This window comes from Pelophylax lessonae, assembly GCF_965119305.1.
Source record: "Pelophylax lessonae genome assembly, chromosome: 2".
Lineage (NCBI taxonomy): Eukaryota > Metazoa > Chordata > Amphibia > Anura > Ranidae > Pelophylax > Pelophylax lessonae.
Genome location: NC_138769.1, coordinates 46,591,649 through 46,615,610, shown reverse-complemented (window position 1 = coordinate 46,615,610; position 23,962 = coordinate 46,591,649). Strand labels below are relative to the sequence as shown.

At 42.7% G+C, this 23,962-nt stretch overlaps 1 protein-coding gene across 1 annotated transcript in view; it reads left to right on the top strand.

Annotated features, from left to right (window-relative positions):
- Nucleotides 1-23,962, top strand: part of LOC309545909 (bromodomain and WD repeat-containing protein 1-like) — a 348,182-nt gene that overhangs the window by 221,161 nt on the left and 103,059 nt on the right. The window contains exons 16-21 of the mRNA XM_082245330.1: nucleotides 4,215-4,343; nucleotides 11,438-11,663; nucleotides 14,687-14,869; nucleotides 17,702-17,864; nucleotides 21,262-21,352; nucleotides 22,431-22,568. Of these exons, the coding sequence (XP_082101456.1) occupies nucleotides 4,215-4,343; nucleotides 11,438-11,663; nucleotides 14,687-14,869; nucleotides 17,702-17,864; nucleotides 21,262-21,352; nucleotides 22,431-22,568 (930 nt within the window). The remainder of the gene's footprint in view (nucleotides 1-4,214; nucleotides 4,344-11,437; nucleotides 11,664-14,686; nucleotides 14,870-17,701; nucleotides 17,865-21,261; nucleotides 21,353-22,430; nucleotides 22,569-23,962) is intronic.

The following is a 23,962-nucleotide window of genomic DNA, read 5'->3' as shown; positions in this document are numbered from 1 at the left end:
TTCCGCCATCAGGCGTCAGTGGTTCAGGTTTGCAAGGCGGCTACCTGGTCGTCGGTTCATACCTTTACAAAATTTTATAAAGTTGATGTGCTGGCATCGGCGGATGCCTCCTTTGGCCGCAAGGTTCTGCAGGCCGCTGTTTGAGGAGACCGTTCGTCTACCTCGAGGGTTTTTTCTGTTGGGTTTTCAGTTGAGTCTCATCCTTCTGTCCGATGAGCCTTTAAGACTTCTGGTTGGCTCCGGTTAGGCCTTCTGGATTGGATTTTGATTTCCGTTATCCCACCCCTCATTTGTGGCACTGCTTTGGGACGTCCCTACTGATATTAATCAAAGAGGACTGCGTCTGTCAATGAGCGACAGAGAAAATTGGATTTTTGACTTACCGTAAAATCCTTTTCTCTTAAGCTCATTGACAGACGCAGTACCCGCCCCTCTATTTTTGAGTTGGGTTGGGTTAAATTCTCTGACACTGCTTTGTTACATAACTGACATCCTGTAGCAGGGAGAGAGAGGATATACCCTCTGGGACTGCCCCTAAGGTGTGGCCAGAACGTTTTTCCTGCCTAGTGTCCTACTCCTGTAGGGGGCAGTATAACCCTACTGATATTAATCAAAGAGGACTGCGTCTGTCAATGAGCTTAAGAGAAAAGGATTTTACGGTAAGTCAAAAATCCAATTTTTCTTACGCCAGCTACTAAGGGCAAGGAACCTTGTAGTAGACGTGGGCCTTCCTTCTCGGCTCATTACGTCCCCCAGGGTCGACTGACATGGTCTCAAAGCCTTTCAGGGCCTCTTCAGGAGGATCCAAACGAACCTGGTCTGGCAAGCCAAGATGGGGCTTCTCCGGACCTGTGGACAAGGCTCCTTCAGCATGATTTTACTTACCGTAAAATCAATTTCTCTGATGTTCATTGACAGACATAGCACCCACCCCTCTGTGGAGTGTTTTTTCTTCTGACACTGCTTGTAACAAAACTGAGTACCTATAGCAGGAAGAGGGCGAATACCCCCTGGGACTGCCCTTAGGCGTAGCCAGATTCTTTTTCTCCCTAGTGTTCTACTCCTGTAGGGGGCAGTATAACCCAATGGTTATGAAAATCAGGAGCTGTTTCGTTAATGAACGTCAGAGAAATGGGAGCTGTGTCTTCAAAAATCCCATTTTTCTTTTCTGATTCTACTTTTTTTTTTTTTTTTTTTTTTTTTTTTTTACACTGTTCCTTTATTTTTATTCCTATTTCATCTCTTGTAATAGTGTAGCACCCTCCTAGATAGGAGCTAGGAAGGAGAATAGTTTGCTCTGCCTGCTTAACAGGGGGGGGGGGGAGCTGCAGGCAAATCATAGTCTGCTTCATCTGCTTATTAGGGGAGCCGGATCAGTAGTTATGCCTGTTGCATGTGTCCATGTGTGATTCATCTGGGCTAAGGGAGTGTCCCCACTGTATCCAATAGGGGAGCCTGTTGGACAGTGGAGGAAACCCAGCCATTGACTCTGTCCCAGTGGGTTTGCACAAACAGTGGTGCATCCTTGCATATGTTATAAAAGCCAAGGGCACATGTCACAGGGTGTCTTTGGGTGGGAAGCCAGGTCCCAGGAGGAGGGTCTGTCTGTATGGAAGGTGGTCACAGGCGGTCGGCCTAGTGAACCAGAAGGGTGGTGCATGTGTCCATGTGTGATTCATCTGGGCTAAGGGAGTGTCCCCACTGTATCCAATAGGGGAGCCTGTTGGACAGTGGAGGAAACCCAGCCATTGACTCTGTCCCAGTGGGTTTGCACAAACAGTGGTGCATCCTTGCATATGTTATAAAAGCCAAGGGCACATGTCACAGGGTGTCTTTGGGTGGGAAGCCAGGTCCCAGGAGGAGGGTCTGTCTGTATGGAAGGTGGTCACAGGCGGTCGGCCTAGTGAACCAGAAGGGTGGTGCTGAGCCAGAAGGTCCAGTGGATGCTGAAGAGTGGAGTTGAAAGAAGAGCAACCTTGGGAAAAACAGTGTCTGTGATTACCGGGAAGCTTGCCAGGTGTCTGCCCAGGAAGGGGATCACTCCAGTGGAGAGTCAGTGGACAGGGGATAGCACGCACAGCAAATGAGAAAGGGGGCGCCAAGTTAGGATCCTGAAGAGAAACTATAACAGGATCATATTCTTTATCTTCACTTCAGAGACAAGGTGAAGCAGGGGCCTTCGCCGCACACTACAGCTAGTTTTCCTCAGGTTTGTGCATAGTTCATTGTAACAACAAACACAAGGGCGCACCGGCCTAGTGCATTATCATTTGGATGGTTTATTTAAAAATACTCAAACAAGTTCTTGTTAAAAGCATGTCACAGAAGGAACGCAGTCCTCAGTAAAGGTATCCGAGGGTGAGTTGTCCCTTTTAGATTTTTGATGGCTAGCGCGTTTCGAGAGCCGCATAGTTCATAGTTGGAGTATCCCACTCATCCCTTCTCCCATCCCAGTTCTAAATGAAACACAAAAAACAAATCCCCCTGGACTGTTCATTGTCTGAGCTAAGCATCTAAAGTGATACGTTTCCACAGACTGTTGCTACGAGTAACCCAGGGGAATCCAGAAAATGCAATTCTCAGCAGTCCTCTAGGGGGCAGTGCTACAATAGAAATAAGGATGACAGTTCCTCCTTATGGTGAGATCTGGTGTCAAAAAGACCCTAAATCTCTTCTTTATCTTTAAAAGCAAAAGCTAAAAACATTTTTTTTGATCTTTTGCTTTAAAATAAAAATTGTTTACTTCCACCCTGGACCAGAAGTGAAATGATGGCGTCACTCTGGTCCTCTGGTCACTCCGGTCCTCCAAGGCTATGGAGGCAATTAAAGATAATCTAGTCTTTGATTGCCTCTGGGACCAGCTGGCCGCACCGTCTGATCGTTCCTCAGGACCCCCCTTCTGAAACCGTTCCAGTGGCTCAGGAGAAAGCCAGCTGAAAAAAAAAATACCGGGGTCATGGCTGATTCCTTCAGCCATAACCCCAGTTAACCACTTCAAAGCCGCAATGCAAATGTGTGCATGGTGGTCTTAAAGTGGTTAACAATACTTTGTCACCTTTCCTGTTTAAGGCAAAGTGACTGCCTCTGTGCATATCCCAACCGAACATTTTAATATTTCATCTCCAGTGCTCCTCTGCTGCTCCTTCTGTGGTCACCACTGCTAAATTCTCCATTCCTCAGGATATAGGGCAACGTGTCCCAGGCACTGTCACATGATGGAGTGATGGCATTGCTCCCCTTGTGCGCTAACAGTTTATTTTGTTGGCAGCTTTATCCTAGGAAGGAGTACGGGTGGGGGTCATTGCTGGTTGCTGGGAAGGGAACTATAAATTGGTCAGGAGGTGGACTTTACACAGACCAGTCACTTTAAATTTGCAAGGTGATGTCCTCAACTCCTTCTGCTACATGTACACATATGCGGCCTCACTGAAGTGGGTCTATTTCCATGAGGCTACATATATGCGTACGTCTGTTTGTTTGGGAGCGCACTGCACAGCCTGCTCCCAACAATGGGCCAGTGCTCTCTATACTAATATTGGGAACCGAAAGCCAGGTTCCCAATCAACTGATCGCTGTAAAAGCTGCTGATTGGCTTAAAAAAATAGATCATACTTTGATCTAGGTCAGGATCAGTATATTTAGGTAGGATTTAAAAAAAAAAATGTATTTAGTGTCAATGTGTTTTAGGTAGGTTAAAGCAAAATGTCCAAGGTTTCTGACCCTACTATGGGTAAAAACAAAAAAAAAAAAAAAAAAAAAACACATTTAGTATCACTGAGAACGTCAAGAGTTGAAACATTTATTTTGGGTTGTTTTTTGGTAGCAATAGTGACAAGAAAAATTCAAATGCATTTAAAGAACGTTACTGGAGATATTCAGGGGAGATCCATTATCATTTGCCATCAAATGAAACCCCAATTTTTCCTGATACACATGGATTCACAAAGTAGTTGTGGCGATACCGGTGTTTACAGTTTTACGAATATATGTCAAAGTTGCGAAATTGTATTTTAGGCGTTTTTGTTTTACCTTCCATCTTGAAGGGGGGTAAGCACAGCATGCTTGCATACTGAACAGTTGTGGAAGCATTCAGTGTGAGATTGTTTCTTAGACTTTAACTCTGGCTTTAGCATAATTGAGAAGTAATGCCGTTGAAATTGTTATTATAACCATCCTTATTAAATAAATGACTCTCTTCTGTATTTCAATCCAAGATTGAAGGGCAAGGTCACGGTGCCATTTTGGACTGCAAACTGTCCAACACTGGGCAGCACATGGCGGGTACAGATTCCCATGGACATCTACTGATTTTTGGCTTTGGCAGCAGTAAAGTATATGATAAGGTAGGTCTGATTGATTGAATATTGATCTGCAGTAGGAAGAATTGGAAAGTAAGCAATGAGACTCACACTAGGGAGACACCTAACATGCCCATCCTGAGAGCATTTTTTTATGCCACGGATGAAAGCAAAAATAAATTGTTACAGTGAGCAACGAACAGACTACAGGGAGTGCAGAATTATTAGGCAAATGAGTAGTTTTGAGGATTAATTTTATTATTGAACAACAACCATGTTCTCAATGAACCCAAAAAACTCATTAATATAAAAGCTGACTATTTTTGCAAGTAGTTTTTAGTTTGTTTTAGTTTTAGCTATTTTAGGGGGATATCTGTGTGTGCAGGTGACTATTACTGTGCATAATTATTAGGCAACTTAACAAAAATCAAATATACAGTATACCCATTTCAATTATTTTTTTTACCAGTGAAACCAATATAACATCTCAACATTCACAAATATACATTTCTGACATTCAAAAACAAAAACAAATCAGTGACCAATATAGCCACCTTTCTTTGCAAGGACACTCAAAAGCCTGCCATCCATGGATTCTGTCAGTGTTTTGATCTGTTCACCATCAACATTGCGTGCAGCAGCAACCACAGCCTCCCAGACACTGTTCAGAGAGGTGTACTGTTTTCCCTCCTTGTAAATCTCACATTTGATGATGGACCACAGGTTCTCAATGGGGTTCAGATCAGGTGAACAAGGAGGCCATGTCATTAGCTTTTCTTCTGTTATACCCTTTCTTGCCAGCCACGCTGTGGAGTACTTGGATGCGTGTGATGGAGCATTGTCCTGCATGAAAATCATGTTTTTCTTGAAGGATGCAGACTTCTTCCTGTACCACTGCTTGAAGAAGGTGTCTTCCAGAAACTGACAGTAGGACTGGGAGTTGAGTTTGACTCCATCCTCAACCCGAAAAGGCCCCACAAGCTCATCTTTGATACCAGCCCAAACCAGTACTCCACCTCCACCTTGCTGGCGTCTTGAGTCGGACTGGAGCTCTCTGCCCTTTACCAATCCAGCCACGGGCCCATCCATCTGGCCCATCAAGACTCTCTCTTCATCAGTCCATAAAACCTTTGAAAAATCAGTCTTGAGATATTTCTTGGCCCAGTCTTGACGTTTCAGCTTGTGTGTCTTGTTCAGTGGTGGTCGTCTTTCAGCCTTTCTTACCTTGGCCATGTCTCTGAGTATTGCACACCTTGTGCTTTTGGGCACTCCAGTGATATGGCCAAACTGGTGGCAAGTGGCATCTTGGCAGCTGCACGCTTGACTTTTCTCAGTTCATGGGCTGTTTCGCGCCTTGGTTTTTCCACACGCTTCTTGCGACCCTGTTGACTATTTTGAATGAAATGCTTGATTGTTCAATGATCACGCTTCAGAAGCTTTGCAATTTTAAGAGTGCTGCATCCCTCTGCAAGATATCTCCCTATTTTTGACTTTTCTGAGCCTGTCAAGTCCTTCTTTTGACCCATTTTGCCCAAGGAAAGGAAGTTGCCTAATAATTATGCACACCTGATATAGGGTGTTGATGTCATTAGACCACACCCCTTCTCATTACAGAGATGCACATCACCTAATATGCTTAATTGGTAGTAGGCTTTCGAGCCTATACAGCTTGGAGTAAGACAACATGCATAAAGAGGATGATGTGGTCAAAATACTAATTTGCCTAATAATTCTGCACTCCCTGTATTTTTGCAACATGTGGGAAGTGACATTAACTGGTGTTAACAGACAAGACTGTCATTATCACCCATTCCCTTCTTGTTTCAGGCCATCAATCTCAACTATAGGCTGTAGCATCCTTCTCCCTCTGTCTACACACATCACTAGGTAAAGGAAAAAAAAACAGCACAGCTGCTGTGTGCCTGGGGTAGTGGGCCGGACATTACTGCACCTGTCAATGTGAAGTTAAAACTGGAGGAAACTCCCAGTAGCCTAAAGGTCTGGTAATCTTTTTAACCTGTCACTAGACAAAATCCAGGGAGTTCCCACTTCTAAAAAAGGGTGGAGGGGTTGTCCCTACTACACAAAGATCCAGGCAAGGAAAAACGATTTCTGCTGGAATTGTGCTTTAATAAATGCAAATATCATTTGTGACTTGAAAATAGTTCCTAGAAGGTATCTGTATCTTTCAGTGGTTATTTTAAAAACTGAAGAGTGCTGTGCTGGTTATTGACAAAAGCAAAAGTTTGGATTTAGGATGATGTCATTTATTGACTTAGGCTGAGATAACACTGCCGCACAGAGCGGCTCAGTCGGGGTCACATCCCCATTCTGGCAGAAAATGTGTGAAACCTTCACACCATGTAAATGCCACTGGCAGGGTACAAATACCAGGTTTACAGATCCAATGCAGAATACAAGCAAATCTTAATTTTGGTATACAAGGTCAAATTGCAAAATGTCCTACAGGTCTCTTTTAGTGAAAGTGGACAAACACTACATAAAAAAAAATTAATCCACACAGATTAACCATCAATCACAACAAAGCCGAGATCCCAGTAGTGGCTCATTTCTTCAGGAGACACCAGTTTAAATGACCTTTGTGTTACAATGCTGAAGGGGTGTTCTACGTCGCCAAAAGAGCGATCGTAGTGAGAATGCTAATTCAGACGTATATGATTTTCTTTGAACAATGATTCTAGGCACATCTTTACACACACTTTACACAGGCTCACACCATCTCCACTTACCCCTTAGGTGTGAAGTGTGACTGGACTGTTCCTCCATCTCGAATACTGATCCTCCTATCTGTATGTCCTAAATTATTTGCACCCATTGCCACTCATGTGTCTTCTTCTGGTGAAGCCATTCCTTTGTTGATTTTGGATGTATGCTTTGGGTCGTCATGCGGAAAGAATAAGTTCCTCTTCAGGATCACCTTTCTAGCAGAAGCCTCGTATTTGGAACAGTTCATAATACCCTCTACCTTGACTAAGGCCCCTGTTCCAGCTGAAGAAAAACAGCCCCAAAGTATGATGATGCCACCACCAGGCTTTACTGTGGGTATGGTGTTCTTTTGGTGATGTGCAGTGTTGTTATTGCACCAAACATATCTTTTGGAATTATGGCCAAAAAGTTCAACCTTGGTTTCATCAGCCCATAACACATTTTCCCACATGCTTTTGGAAGACTTCAGATGTGGGTTTTTTTTTTTTTTTTTTTTTTGCAAAGTTTGGGTTTGAATGGGTTTCTTTGTAAGAAAAGGCTTCTGTCTTGCCACTCTACCCCATAGCCCAGACATATGAAGAATACAGGAGATTGTTGTCACATGTGCCACACAGCCAGTACTTGCCAGATATTTGTGCAGCTCCTTTAATGTTGCTGTAGGCCTCTTGGCAGCCTCCTTGACCAGTTTTCGTCTTGTCTTTTCATCAATTTTGGAGGGACGTCCAGTTCTTGGTAATGTCACTGTTGTCATATTTTCTCCACTTGATGAGGAGTGTCTTCACTGTGTTCCATGGTATATCTAATGCCTTGGAAATTCTTTTGTACCCTTCTCTTGACTGATACCTTTTAACAATGAGATCCCGCTGATGCTTTGGAAGCACTCTGCGGACCATAGCTTTTGCTGTAGGATGTGACTGAGAAAAAGTCATGGGAAACGGGATTGTACTTTATTCTCACCTCCCCTCCAACTATATTCCGGTATTGACCTTTTTTTTGGTCCCACATCGACTCCTCTCTTCCGTTCTAGACGTTTATATAGGGCACATAACCTGGTCGGGCCATGTTCCCCTTATCCCTGAAGCCCATAAAGTGGTTATCCGTGGATTATTTATCAAACATGGATCCCGCATTAAGACAGAACGAGAAGCGCAACTGACAAAGTTGTTGGCTGCCATACAGACCCTCGAATTGCAACACAAGAAGACTGTCTCCTCTTTGGGGGCACAAACTTGTCCATCTCTTTGCCACCAAATATTAGATCTTCTCTGTTTCAAAGCAAGAGAGTCTCTGCAATCATGCAAGAAATTCTTACAAATCTGAAGATAAATGCAGTAAACTGCTAGCAAAAGCCCTTAGAGGACAACGTACCGTGACATACATTCCCCACACGCAGGGGACGAATGGTCAAAAAAATTTCTAAACATATTGCGTGATCATTTCGGAAATTCTATTCCTCCTTGTACAACCTTTCCCCCTTTTCTATGTCTCCCTCTTCCATTGAAGATTACCTCTCCTCAGCACACCTCTGTTATCTCTCTTCCCGGAGCGACAGGACCTAGACGCCCCTATTTCCCTAGAAGCATTAAAAGCTGCAGTGAAAGCTACCAAACCCGGGAAAGAACCCGGCCCAGACAGTTTTACCGTTCAATATTATAGAACTCTACTACCTTTACTGGGCTCATATATGCTCAAATTATTCAATGCTCTGGGACAATCCACTTTTCCTCAGGCTACACTCTTGGCACATATTTCGGTAATTCCGAAGGAGGGAAAGGATCCCTCCGCGTACAGTAGTGATCAACTGATCTCTCTGCTCAATGTAGACTTGAAATTCTTTACTAAACTCCTGGCTACTCGGCTTCAATCCCTCCTGCCTCAACTAGTTCATCTGGACCAGGTTGGCTTCATTCCCTCCCGGGAAGTGAGGGAAATTAGCATCAAAGTCCTTAATCCAGTCCATTTAGCTTGTGGTAGCTAGCAGTGTCTCCTTGTGGTGTTCTGAGTACAGATGAGAAGGCCTTTTATAGAGTAAACTGGACTTTCATGTTTGCCGTCCTGAGAACTATGGAATTTTGTACACAAACGCTCCAGTGGATCTCTAGTGTGTACTCGGCGCCACAGTTAAGGCAAGCGGAGTGTTTTCGGAGCCGCTCTCTATATCTAACGCTACCTGTCAGGGTTGTCCCCTATCACCCATGTTATTTGCCTCATCTTTGGAGCCCTTCCTGAACAGAGTACAATCCAATCCCAATATATCAGGCTACAGGTGGAATAACTTTCTCAAAAGGTCTCCGCTTACGTAGATGATCTGTACAAAAAGAAAATGACTCCTGCGCTTGAGGGGTGGCCTTGCGGCTGGTATCTAAAAAGGCGATTCGGGTCTAGTTGTAGTAGTCCCGGCTGTGCTGCCACTCGAACGGGTTGTGGTAACCCAAACAGAATCACTTTCTACGCAGATGATCTGCCCTTCTGCTTATCTAATCCGCACATCTCCCTACCTAATCTTTTGGAGGAATTTGACGGTTACGGTGCTGTTTCTAACATGAAAATATTTTTTTCTAAATCGGAAGCAATGGGGAGTAGCCTTACAACTCAACTTTAACTTTAGCTGGGCTTCGTCCGCATTTAAATACCTAGGAACTCTCATTCCTCCAAACCCTGCAGATTTCTTTGCTTACAATTTTCCACCTTTACTGAGCAAAGTTCAAATCCTTCTAGATAAGTGGCAATCAAGCCTACACTCTTGGTTTGGTCGTAACATCATCAAGATGAGTATCTTACCAAAATCTTTATACCTCTTCCAAACGTTACCCATTTCCATCCCCTCGGCCTTCTTCTGACAAATCAGTGCACTTTTCACTAAGTTTATATGGGCCAACAAACGTCTGACTTTGTAGCCGTCTTATGACATTGTGTAAATATTATGGAAGTGTGGCTGTACCAGACGCATTCAAATCTCATTTACCCCCACCCCAATCGCTGCTGTACCCCATTTTGGGAAATCCTAACATCCCTCCAGGCACTGAGCCAGGTGTTTTTCATAGTCTTCACGAAAAATGCTGTTTTCAAGCCTCTCATTTTCTGAGTTCAGGCACTTGGCCCTCGGTCTCTATTCTGACCAGTCTGATCGGCCGGTATGGATTGAATTGCACGCAAATTCCTCTTAGGAAATACAAGAAATTGGTTCGAAGTCATATGCTTAATGCCACCAAAGCCTACATTACCCTGTGCTGGAAGAGTACTAGTCCTCTCTCCATTGCCATGTGGCTTAAAAAAAAACAGCAGCATTTTTGCTCTGAAAGACCTGGTGGTGACTACCCAAAATAGAAGAGAACAATACACTAAAACAGTGGTTCTCAATTCCGGTCCTCGGGACCCACTAACAGGCCAGATTTTAAGTATTACCTTGGGGGATGCAGACTAGAATACTGCAATCACTGAGCAGCAAATTAGATCACCTGTGATGTAATTTAGTTATCTTTCAAACCTGGCCTGTTGGTGGGTCCCGAGGACCGGAGTTGAGAACCACTGCACTAAAACATGGTCATATTGGAACATGTTTGTATATTCTGATGAAGGTAAACCTCTTTTGGAATGCCAATCTGGAGATTGAAGTCTTACTCCCCCTTCCTACTTGTGACACACAAATCACTCATGACCCTGGTCCCATCCCATCTCTCCCTTTTTTTTCTTTTTCTCCTTTCTTTTTCCTCCCTTCCACTTTTCCCGTTGGAGTTCTACCTTTCGAACGCCTATCAGCTTTCTTTAATATCTTTGCTCTCCTTTAAATTTGAAACTAACATTTTTTTTCCAGCAAACTCTTTCTGATTATACGCAACAAGATAGTCTTGCCTTTTTTCTTTTAGCTTCATTATAAAGCTACATAATATTTGGGTTTACGTTTAACTGTAACTGCATTACAGCATTTACTCTGATCATACGCTGTTGGATGTCCTATTTCCTTATTAAATAAAGAATTTAAAAAAGAAAAGTCAGGAAAGACCTACTAGAAGAGCTGAACATTATTTGGGGTTAATCAGAGGCACTTTAAATGATGGAAGGTGTGTTCTGACCCCTACTTAACATGAGCTTGAATGTGATTGCTTAAATCTGAACACAGCTACATCCACAGTTCTAAGAGGTTGTTATAAGAGGTTATTTTAGTTTTTTATTTTTACTCATTGCTTAGGTTTTGCCTGGACTTATCCTTTAAAGAAGTTAGAGGGCTTTGGTGGCTTGCACTGCAATCTTTTAGGTTAGCCAATTGGTAGTATCACCCTAAATCTAAATATCTATTGAATTTGATCAGCTCTGCTCCATCTCTGGGCAATGGAGCCAGAGCCCTGCCAACCCTTATGTAAGATTTAAACTGAGGTACATTTTGAATAGTGAACCATTTTTTTCTTTTTCAGATTCCAGATCAAATGTTCTTCCACACAGACTACAGACCTCTTTGTCGTGATGCAAATCATTTTGTCCTTGATGAACAAACACAACAAGCTCCTCACCTCATGCCACCACCATTTCTGGTAGATGTTGATGGAAACCCACATCCAACAAAATATCAGCGCCTGGTACCCGGGAGGGAAAATTGTTCAAATGAGCACCTGGTTCCTCAACTGGGATACATGGAGACTAGTAAGGCTTTTCCCTTGGTTTAGACTATTCATATTAGGATGGCTTATACATCTGAGACTGTTCATGTGTTGCAGTTGAGCTGCAGTGCATTTTTAGGATGTTTCATTTGAATACTGTTCATTCCTGTGAATGATGAAAGACACTGGGAGCAATAATTTAGGCAGCCCATACATTATGCATTTTTTTTTTTTTTTCATTCAGTCAACATAGATTTACCCATCCGGACCTTTTTATGTGGATGTGGAAATCCTTACCACTGTAGTATTGTGTTCCGACAGCGGGGAGACTTCCCTGCCATCAAAATACAATGATCGGTGCTGCTGGCTTTAGCCTGGAAAAACCTAGCTGTTCACAAGTTAAAGGATCTACAAATCCAATTCCAAAAAAGTTGGGACACTGTACAAATTGTGAGTAAAAAAGGAATGGACTAATTTAGAAGGTAGAATATGCCTACGCGCTGACCATCAACCAGATGTAATAAGAAATGAGAGATTTAAGATAGAGATGAAGAAGGGGGAGCTCAAGGGTTAGCAGCCAATTCCTAGCAGTGTCTCCACATACATATATCAAGATAAATAGGGTAAAATGAATCGGCGCTTAATCACCCCCCATAAGAATAAATAATAAACTTTAAAACCAAGCACAGCAACTGCAAAAGTATGATGGTAATATTCAAAGATATAGGTGATATTGTGCAAATAATGCAAAGTATAAAACGTATAAAATATCATAAAGTGATATAGTGCATAGTGAGAGGTAAATAAATACACCTAAAACGTGCAAAGAATAAGTTCGTCAATCCATAAATATCAAAAGTTCATAACGAAAGTGCTGGTGAGGAAATCCAGAAGTGCGGAAAACTCCTTAAAAGTCCGGGAAACCAATTTAACTGTGGTGGTGAGCTAGGATCCTTAAATAAGTGAAATGGCCGCTCACCTCCAAAACACTCAGAATGAGCGTTTGTACCAAGGGTAAAAACGGGATGGCCTCTGTGGGAATAGAGATCCACCAATGGTTCCTTAAAAGCAGGCTCCTCTGGGACTTAATGGAAAGCCAGTATCGACATCAAGGGATGAAATCCTGGATAAGGTTTGGAGCTCAAACCCACGATAAAAGGAGGCACTTCATGGTGTAGTACGTTTTTCAAATGGTAACATTTATTAAATTAAAAGAATGCACTCACATAAATGTAGGCATATAACAGCATAAAAGTAGCGTGGCAGCGGCTTAGGCAGTAGTATCCAGGGACTTCCGGTCTTGGCCGAGGACCGGAAGTGACGTCAGACGCACGTACTACACCATGAAATGGACTAATTTACAAATCTCATAAACTTATATTTTATTCACAATATAATATAGATAACCTATCAAATGTTGAAAGCGAGACATTTTTGAAATGTCATGCCAAATATTGGCTCATTTTGGATTTCAAGAGAGCTACACATTCCAAAAAAGTTGGGGACAGGTAGCAATAAGAGGCCGGAAAAGTTAAATGTACATATAAGGAACAGCTGGAGGACCAATTTGAAACTTATTAGGTCAATTGGCAACATGTTGGGTATAAAAAGAGTCTCTCAGAAGTCAAGATGGGCAGAGGATCACCAATTCCCCCAATGCTGCGGCGAAAAATAGTGGAGCAATATCAGAAAGGATTTTCTCAGAGACAAATTGCAAAGAGCTTGAAGTTATCATCATCTACAGTGCATAATATCATCCAAAGATTCAGAGAATCTGGAACAATCTCTGTGCGTAAGGGTCTAGGCTGGAAAACCATACTGGATGGCGGTTATCTTTGGGCCCTTAGACGGCACTGCATCACATACAGGAATGCTACTGTAATGGAAATCACAACAAGGGCTGAGCAATACTTCCAGAAAACATTGTCGGTGAACGCAATCCACCGTGCCATTCGCCATTACCGGCTAAAACTCTATAGGCCAAAAAAGAAGCCATATCAAAACATGATCCAGAAGCGCAGGCAGTTTCTCTCGCCCAAGCCTCATTTAAAATGGACTGTGGCAACTAATCAAAATTTGAAGTTCTTTTTGAAAAACTGGGACGCCATGTCATCCGGACTAAAGAGGACAAGGACAACCCAAGTTATCAGCACTCAGTTCAGAAGCCTGCATCTCTGATGGTATGGGGTTGCATGAGTGCGTGTGGCATGGGCAGCTTACACATCTGGAAAGGCACCATCAATGCTGAAAGGTATATCCAAGTTCTAGAACAACATATGCTCCCATCCAGACGTCGTCTCTTTCAGGGAAGACCTTGCATTTTCCAACATGACAATGCCAGACCACACACTGCATAAATTGCAACATCGTGGCTGCATAGAAGAAGGATCCGGGTACTGAAATGGCCAGCCTGCAGTCCAGATCTTTAACCCATAGAAAACATTTGGCGGATCATAAAGAGGAAGATGCAACAAAGAAGACCTAAGACAGTTGAGCAACTAGAAGCCTGTATTAGACAAGAATGGGACAACATTCCTATTCCTAAACTTGAGCAACTTGTCGCCTCAGTCCCCAGATGTTTGCAGACTGTTATAAAAAGAGGGGAAGCCACACAGTGGTAAACATGGCCTTGTCCCAACTTTTTTGAGATGTGTTGATGCCATGAAATTTAATATCAACTTATTTTTTCCTTAAAATTATATATTTTCTCAGTTTAAACATTTGATATGTCATCTATGTTGTATTCTGTATAAAATATTGAAATTTGAAACTTCCACATCATTGCATTCTGTTTTTATTCACAATTTGTACAGTGTCCCAACTTTTTTGGAATCGGGTTTGTACTTGTACGACCAGTCTGCCCATACATGGATCGAATTTCGGCCAGTCCCTGCTGAACTGGCTGAATATTTTAATCAATTTATGGCAGGCTTTAGTTTGGAAGTAGTTGAAATTATCTTGTGAATGGCGAGTTTTTTGGACTAAAACTGATCAATGACTTTAAATGAAACCATGTGCATCTTGCTGAAACATCTTAGGATTGTGGCATGCTTCTGTCTTTAACAGGTGATGGTGAAGTTGTGGAACAAGTAATCAGCCAGCAGACAAACTATGATCAGCAAAACCAAGAGCCTAGCATCCTGGATGGGATGATCAGACGGCTACAACTCCAGCAGGATCAGAGACGTGTCCTGGAACAAGAGCCTGGCTTCAGCAGACAGGCTCTCCTGGCAGATCCTGGAAGAAGAGGTCAGTTTGATCTTCCTGGAAAAGTCATGGGATTTTTACATGACACTTTCCAGGCCTGGGAAAGTCATGGAAAATTTGTAAACCCCACTAGGTTTTGGAAAAGTCATGGAATATGAGTCGGAACTCACCACTGTGGAGGAGCGGGGAGTGGATGTTTAATTATTTTATTGCTTAATTCTTTTTTTCCATATATTTGGTGTAAGCGTCTATGTCCTTCCGGGTCCGCGGTTTGCCTTACTGTCACTGGCCAGCCGCAGCTGAGGAGAAGAACCAATCAGACAGCGGGGAGGGCCGGCCGCAGTTTGTACTGAGACTGTGACTGACCAGCAGCAGCAGCCGGGAGATTACAACCAATCACACAGCGGAAGCGCATAGTCCCTGGAGGGCAGGCCGTCCGCAAGAATGTAATGAAGGGGGCAGAACGGTTACTGCCCCCTTCCGCGTCATCACGTTCATCCGGACGGCCCGCCCTCCAGTGACTATGCGCCTCCGCTGCGTGATTGCTTGTAATCTCCCGGCTGCTTGCTGCTGCTGGCCAGTCAGTCTCAGGGCAAACTGCGGCCGGCCCTCCCCGCTGCCTGAGTGGTGCATCTCCTCGGCTGCTGCTGGCCAGTGACAGTAAGGGCAAACTGCGGACCAGGAAGAACACCTACCAGTCCTATACGCTTACACCAATGTAAAATATAGGTCAATAAAATTATTAAGCATCCAATCCACTGAGTGGCGCCTTTCTGTTAACTCTTTTCTGCCTGTTTGTGGGTCTTTAGGTTTGGCATAAGAGTAGTAAGCGCCGCATTTTGTGCATTTAACTGTGCCATCCATATCACTGTGTCCAGCTGCACCTTCATGACTGCCTGAACTGCTTTATTCCGGCAAGCAGGAGCACCCATTTAATGTTCTTTCTCCAAGAGTAAGTGCCGCATTTGTGCATCAGATCTGTGCCATCCATACCAGTCCGCCTGCACCTCATGACTGTGGCTTGGGCCTAAAAGAGTAAGTGCTGCATTTTGTGCATCTGACTGTCTGTGCCATCCATACCAGTCCGCCTGCACCTCCTCCATTATGACTGTGGCTTGGGCCTAAAGAGTAAGTGCTGCATTTTGTGCATCTGACTGTGCCATCCATACCAGTCCGCCTGCACCTCCATCATGACTGCCTGAACTGATGCTTTATCCCCAAGCAGGAGCGGCCATTAATCTTTCTCCAGTTACAGTATATTGGTCAAATTACAACTGGAGTAACACAGTTTCAGCTAAAGTTAGTGTGTTCACAGTGTTACAGCAATGCCAGGGAAATGCAGCTTTAAAAATGTATGGCTTCATGACGAAAAGTATCAGAGGTGGCTGGAGAAAGATCAGGACCCGGGACGTGCTAAATGTACAACGTATCATGAAACGTTTGACATTTCGAACATGGGTGAGGCAGCGCTGTCTAGCCACGCTAAAGGTGCAAAGCACCAGTCTGCAGCTGCGTGCTTGACAGCTTCCAATCCGATCGCTGGCTTTTTCACCCGTGCGCCTGAAGTGACACCGGATCCCAGCTGCGGCAGCGGTGCTTCCATCTCATTCACTGTAAAACAAGGGACCATTTTGAGTCACTCTGTATCCAGAAACGAAACCCTAACTGCAGAGGTACTTTACACTACAAAGCTTGTCATTTATTTTAGTAAAAATATGCTGGATGTGACATGGATTTTCTTCTTATTTAACATGTATACATAGACATTTCATGAAACATTAGGTCATGAATATTTACGTGAAGTCATGGAAAAGTCATGGAATTTTATTGGTGAAAATGTGTATATATGTGTAACCCTGAAAATTGAACCTAACCAGTTCAGCTCTTTGGGCACACTAATCACAAGCTTATGGCTGATTTTTGGGCGCCATCTGTTTTGATGATATTGCGAGCGCACGCAATTTTAAGACATGGAATGTTTGGTATCTATTTACTCAATGCAACTTCATCTTTTACCTTACCCATTTTTGGTTAAGAATAAGGTAAAAGATATTATATGGTGTGGTTTTGCACAAAAATGTATGTATTTTTTTTTTTCTTAAAAACTTGCGTTTAATAAACAGTTGCGCAAATATCATATGAAACAAAATTTTGCATCTATCCCCTTTTTATTCTACAGGGCCTCTGCTTTTAGAAAATAATGTTCTGGTGGTTTAAGTAAGATTTAAGATTTTTGCATGTATATGACAAATAAAAAAAAAAAAATTGCTCTGGAGCCAAACTGGTTAAGAAGGGAAAAGTCTGCATACAGTTTCCTGGTTAATGATTAAACATACTGAAGCCATAGGTTTAGGCTGGGTATACACCTATGGAAAATTGACCAGTTCAGCAGAAGCCAACTGAATTTCGATCAATGTGTGTAGCCTTGTTTGTTCAACAGAGGCGTTTAACTGCCTTTTGTCGCCTGGTCCTGCTGGAAAACCAGCCTTTGATCAAAATCTGTGGCCAAGTGGCTGCAGTGCTGCCTAATGTATTCTGATAGGGGGAGCCCCCGATATCAGAGTACAATAGCCCAGCAGTGGAGTATCTTGCATCGAGATTACTTGAAACTTTTTTTTTTTTCCCTCATTCAACCTACTGGTTGAACAAAAAAAAAAAAAAAAATCAACATTTATGTCCAGCTTTAGCAGAGCAGTCTGACAACTAACATTTTTAGAAGAAAGACTGCAACAGCAGCCTCTTTGTTTCTCTGACAAGTAATTAATTAGATGCAGGTTCTTTTTAATTTGTGGTTTCTGCTATTTACTGTACATAAATTTCAGTGACCTGTAACAAGCATTTCTTAGCTTATACTATGATTGTTCTTGTATCCAGACATCATATCTCCTCCAAATATTGGTCTGAGACGCAGTGGGCAAGTGGAGGGCGTCCGCCAGATGCATCACAATTCACCCCGTAGTCAAATCGCCACCGAGAGAGATCTGTTAGCTTGGAAGAGGAGAGTGCTCGTTCCAGAGATACCAAGTAGCATATTCAGGTATGTTTCTGAAACCATAGTTACATTAACAATCTTCTGCACGACCTAGAGAGCACTTTTTGAGAGGTAAGAACTAAAGAGATTTAAGTTTTTTTTATTAAAATAATCCCTGATGATTTGCCATGAATGTCCTTGTTTAGGTAGTTGCTATTATAGAGTGCTAGCACCTTGTGACTGTCTCAGTTGTTCTGTATTGCCACCCTCAAACACTTTTCCAGTGGAGGCTACAGCTGGCTGTGCCTAGGCCTCACATTGCCCAAGCAAGTCCCACTTTTGTTCTGTTATCAAGAAACCGGCCCTGAGAAATTTCATTCAGCCATCATAGAAGTGCTTAGAGACTGTCCATGGGAGTTGATTTGTTTCAGTACGAAATCATGCCGAGGCTGTATGCGGTGCATGTACAATTGGATAAAAAAAAGTTAACAGGCTGAGAAGCAGCATTAATTGCAGAAGTGACATTCCAAGTCTCTTCTGTCATAAAAAACCTGTCTGCGTTTTTTGCAAAATATTGTCTAGTTCTTCAAACTAATTTACAGGCACAAAAAGTTTAATTTCAATAAATTTCTTAATGGCTACAAGGGATACAAATCTTTTTGTGTGCACCAAATGTCTTTGCAACCCGTATACAGTAAAACCTTGGTTTGAGAGTAACTTGTTTTAAGAGTGCTTTGCAAGACAAGCAAAATTTTCAAATACATTTTGACTTGATATACAAGCGATGTCTTGATATACAAGTAGCCTCAAGTCACAGCTGAGTATAAAAGAGAAGAGAGGCGCCTCTAAGTGTAGCAATATGGTTACATTTAATGAAGGTACAACATTTAGCAATTCACATGGTTGATGATTGGAACAGGCACATCTAAGGATGCAGGCATCAGGGGTAAATCTGTCCACATAGGACCATCCTCCGCACCGTCATCTACGTCATCCTTTCCATGCTGCCCCTCGCTTTCAGATCGTTTTACTGCAGGGTGGTCTTCCCGGTCAGGATTACAGACTAGCAGCCGGCGGTGCAGAAGATGGTCTATGTGGACAGCTTTACCCCGCATGCCTGCATACTTAGATGTGCCTGTTTTATTCATCAACCATGTGAGTTGCTAAATGTTGTACCTTCATTAAATGGAACCATATTGCTACCCTGTAGCTCCTGCTGGATTTTGCTTCCAATCCCCTTGTGGAAGCGGCTATTTGTGGATGGACATTTTATGGTTACACAACCTATCGCAATGCTATAATCTTTTTGTATGGACTATAAATTGAAGGATTTATGAATAAATGGTTGTGGAACGAATCATCTGAGTTTCCATTATTTCTTATGGGGAAATTCGCTTTGATATAAGAGTGCTTTGGATTACAAGCATGCTTCCGGAACGAATTATGCTCTCAATCCAAGGTTTTACTGTAATAATCTTGTAAAAGTTGCATTAACATCTTCACTGTGCTTCACACAGGCTGTGTAGAGAGCAGAGCTGTGGGAGGGTCTCGGCAGGCTCCACCAACTACAGGATGCCTGCAGATCACTACAGGAGGGGACAGAAACAAGACCAGTCACCCTGCACAAGGAAAGACTGCAGCAGTGACAGGCCTTTAAGGCCTCTTGCACACCGTTTCCTAAAAATGCAGCAATTTTAGGTATAGACTTTTGAATTTGAAGGGGTAAAAATTCTATTCCAGGAGCTATTTTTTATTCCTGTACACGCAAATGTGTGCAAAATAAATGCAAGATTTTTGCCAGGAATACTGATTTTCAAACATCAGTGTGCAAGTTCCCTAAAACAGGAAGCTCCTGCACAGAGGCCACATTTCATACTAAATTTTGGCACAGATCTGGGAAAAAATGCACAAAGATCCATACCTCTTATGACATGTGCTTACCCTGGAATTCAGCTTTAAAAGAAAAAAAAATTACGTTTTTCATGTAAATGCATTTATACATGACAGTACATGACGTCCTCTGACAAAGCTTGCTGTGGGCAAGAATCAGACTTTCAAAATGGATTTTCCTGGATAATTGCTTTTGTCTTCTCCTCAGACAAGCCAGTGCTTGAGCACTTCCTTCTCTGCTTAATAATCACAGATGTACATGTTTGTACATTGTTCAGCAGTCAAGCCATACATGACTAGCTGGCACCTAGTGTCTGTAGCCACCTTCACACAGGATGGCACAGTTGTACATTAGTAACTTGTTTAAAGAGGAAGTTAACCGGTTTAAAAAATGTGAAAAAAAAAAAACTTTTAAAGACAAAGGCATAATGAGCTAGTATATACTAGCTCATTATGAAGTACTTACCTAAAAACGAAGCCCCCTCAGTGCCGACAGGACGGCCGACATGTCCGGCCGTCCTGCTTCCTGGATCTCGTCCTCAGGCCATCTGATTGCATGCGCGCGAGAGCCACCGTTCACGGCACTGGCATCTGAAGGAACGGCACATGTGGCCGTTTAGAGCGCATGCGCCGATGACGTCATCGGCTGCATGCACTGAAAATATCTTCCAAATGGTGCAAGTTTAGGAGATATTTATAGCACCTATAGGTAAGCCTTAATGTAGGCTTACCTAAAGGTAAATGTAAACAAAAGGGGTTTACAACCTCTTTAATAGTATTGTGATCATAGACCAGTTATTATTCCAATGGTTTAACCTTATGACTGCAACATGACATCTCCTGCACCACTTCATAATTCATGCTGGCATTTCATAGAGAAGAAGCAAAAAATTTGGGGGAGCATACCCATGTATTTCTAAAGCTGGTGCAGCTATGAACCAAGAGACATGTATATTAAAAAAGAATAGCGCACACATGCAAAAGTAGTTTCTTTTGCATGTGTGCGCTATTCTTTTTTAATATTTCATAGAGAAGCACAGTGACTCAGTGAAGACGACAATGAGTCCAAGGCTTGTCATTGATAAGTCAATAGATCGACTTCTCGGGAACGGCCATACATCAAAATTCAGCCTGTTCTGCTGAACCGTCCTAATTTTAATCCATGTACAGTCAAGTCAAAATATTGTATGTAATAAAATTAGAAGTGTTTTATGCAAAAAATGTATTAGCATGTTGATGAAAGGGTTTAGAAGGGGCCAGAAAAGGCAACACACGAGCAGATTAAACTTCCAACTTTAATGGAATCTGACACACAGCTTGTGCAAGTCACCTGTGATTGAAGCAGTCATTCCAGGTCAATAAAGCTGAACTCTTTCAGCTTCAGAGAAGGTGCTGCCCTATATTTGTTATACAGCCAATAAACGCAATAGGGGCTTCTGTGACTGATCTATTGTGACATTATTATTGCTTGACAAGTTTGCTTTAACATCCTATGCTATATGCTATGCTATCCTATGCTGGTACTCAGTTTCACTCCTTGGCGGTTGTCTGTTTTCTATAACCTGTGTTGCAGAATGGAAGAAGATTACAGAATTGCTAGAGGTGGGCAAGAAAAACTTGATTTTGTGAAGCACAAAAGGAAGTTCCGAGATTCTTCTCAGGAGGTGAGGAATACATTTTCTGTGCATAGGGAAAAAAAAAAACACCCCATACGTGATGCTTGCAGTCCTCTATTCTTCTAATTCATCCATCGGACCCAGTGTATACATTATACTAGGGGAGATCCTTTGTACATAGGAGACTTGATGTGATGTGGCAGGTCCATGTTAAAGGTCCACTTTGCTCAGCTAAGTGCTAACTGGCTCTTTTAAAGAGGAAGTAAACCCTCCTCAGGAAGTTGTACCTATAGGTAAGCCTATGTTAAGGCTTACCTATAGGTACTGTAAATATCTCCTAAACATGTACCGTTTAGGAGATATTTACATTTGATGCAGCCAGTGACGTCACTGGCGCATGCGCTCTGAAGGAACGGCAGATCGTGCCGTTCCTTCAGAGCCCTGTGCCGTGACCGTCGGCTCCCGCGCGCGTGCGCAGGAGTGACGTCACCGCGGCTCCGGCCAATCAGATGGCCGAAAGCCGCGATCCCGGAAGACGGGCGACTGTACATGTCGCCCGTCATAGAGGTAAGAGAGCGGCGCGGCGAGGGCTCGTTCTAAGGTAAGTATTTGATAATGAGCTAGTATGCGATGCATACTAGCTCATTATGTCTTTATATTTCAGGATGTAAAGAAAAGAAAAAAAAAAATATCGGTTTACAACCTCTTTAAAGTTAATGGCTTTTCTACTGTCTAGTGAGTCTCATTGAACATTAGAATGGTGGGGTATAGTCATGAAGTAAAGTAACCAGTTGCAAAGTGAAACCGAATTGGAAAGGAATTTGGAGCGGTCTCGATCATTTTTATTTTAAAGCCAATTGGGGCTGAAAAAATCCACACCAAGCTCATGGATGCAGCAGCCCTGCGCTTGTTTTAACCCCATGAATCCTAGGATGTTTATAAACGTACCTTGATAGTGTGTTACACTAAGCCCATTATGAGTGAATTACAGGGTTGACCATTGATGACCTCTTTACAAAAAAAATGTGCTTGGAATTTACTCACTGGCCTCAGTACTTGCAGTTTTCTTTTCTCTAGCTTTTATGAATAGTCCTCTTTATATGTCAACGATATTGATATTATTCAGAGTGACTACTGTGTCCGTAATCTGCAAAAGAAGAAGATATCGAGTCGCAGAAGACCACCAAGGCCTGATGTAGAGGAATTCATAGAATTCTCTTGTGAGGAGAAAGAAGAAACCATGTCCTCTGTATATGAGGAAGAAGTAAGTGAACTCCAGTTGTAACATTATCGTTGTGCTTAAAGTGATACGAAGGTTTTTTTTTTTTTATGTTTAAGATAACAAACCTGTTATACTTACCTGCTCTGTGCAGTGGTTTTGCATAAAGCCGCTCGGATCCTCCTCTTGAGTTCCCTTGCCGGTGCTCCTGGCCCCTCCTTCCTGCCTAGTGCCCGCACAGCATGCATCCTGTCTAAATTGACACACAGAGCATTGGCTCGGCCCCCCTCTCTCTCATTGGCTCACTGGCTTTGATTGACAGCAGCATGAGCCAGTGGCGCCCGCTGTATGTCACAGCCAATCAGGAGGAAGAGTCCCGAACAGCCGAGTCTCTCGTGCAACATTGCTGGATCGAGATGGGGCTCAGGTAAGTATTAGGTGGGGTGAGGGGGGCTGCTGCGCACAGAATGTTTTTTTATATTAATACATAGAATGCATTAGGAGAAAAAAACATTCTGACGTTGGAATCACTTTAAAGTGAACTTTTTAGTAACTTTACAAACTCCGGCATTTTCATATGGCCAATGTGTACAGTAACACCTTTTATCATTGGACAGTTATTCCTGAGCCCCAGTGAGGTGATTTTGCCTAGGTTGAGGTAATTCCAAAAGTCTGCTGCAGGCAGGAAGAAACATTTCCTCAGTCTCATCTCCCAGTGGTCAACTGAAACTTTGTTGGAAGCTGCATTGTGAGAGGCTGCTGCAATTGAGAACTGCACAGGCAACGGGGGTTCACCAAATTTTCATCTCTGAGAGATCATCCCACACCAGGAAGTAGGTGGTGACACTGGAGGGGGAGAACTGTGATCTCAAGGAGAGGTAGTAAATACCTGTAAATGTGAGGCCTACACCTAGCAAGACTGCAATTAAAGTAAAACCTATGATGAATTTTCTGGATGAATTACTCCAGATGCCTGTAGGTAAAGAGGCGAGTGATGATTTTTTTTTTTTTTAAAGCTCATTAAGAATAGTAAATATTTGTAAGTCCCTAGACTGCTTACAGGTTCAGTTTAATATGAAAAATGTATCTGAGCCTCAGTCCACTTTAGGGTAGACCTGGTGTGTTTTAAACAATTCAAGGGTATAATAAGGTGTTAGAAGCAAATGCGAAGAAGCGCATACATGTTCTTTTTTTGTATCCTTAATGCCCCAGTTCAAATCATCCTCCTCTGCCATGTATGCCTCTATTGGTTAGGCTCAATAAAAATGAAGGAAGGCGATGAAACGATGTTAAAACTCTGTGCTGTAAGGCATTAACACATTCAGCTTCTAATTAAACCCTTGTTTCTAAGTATAGCCATATTTATGATGGTTTGCACTGTGCTTCCTGTTTAATGCAGGATACTGATTTTTACTTTAACAACTTCAATACAGGGAACT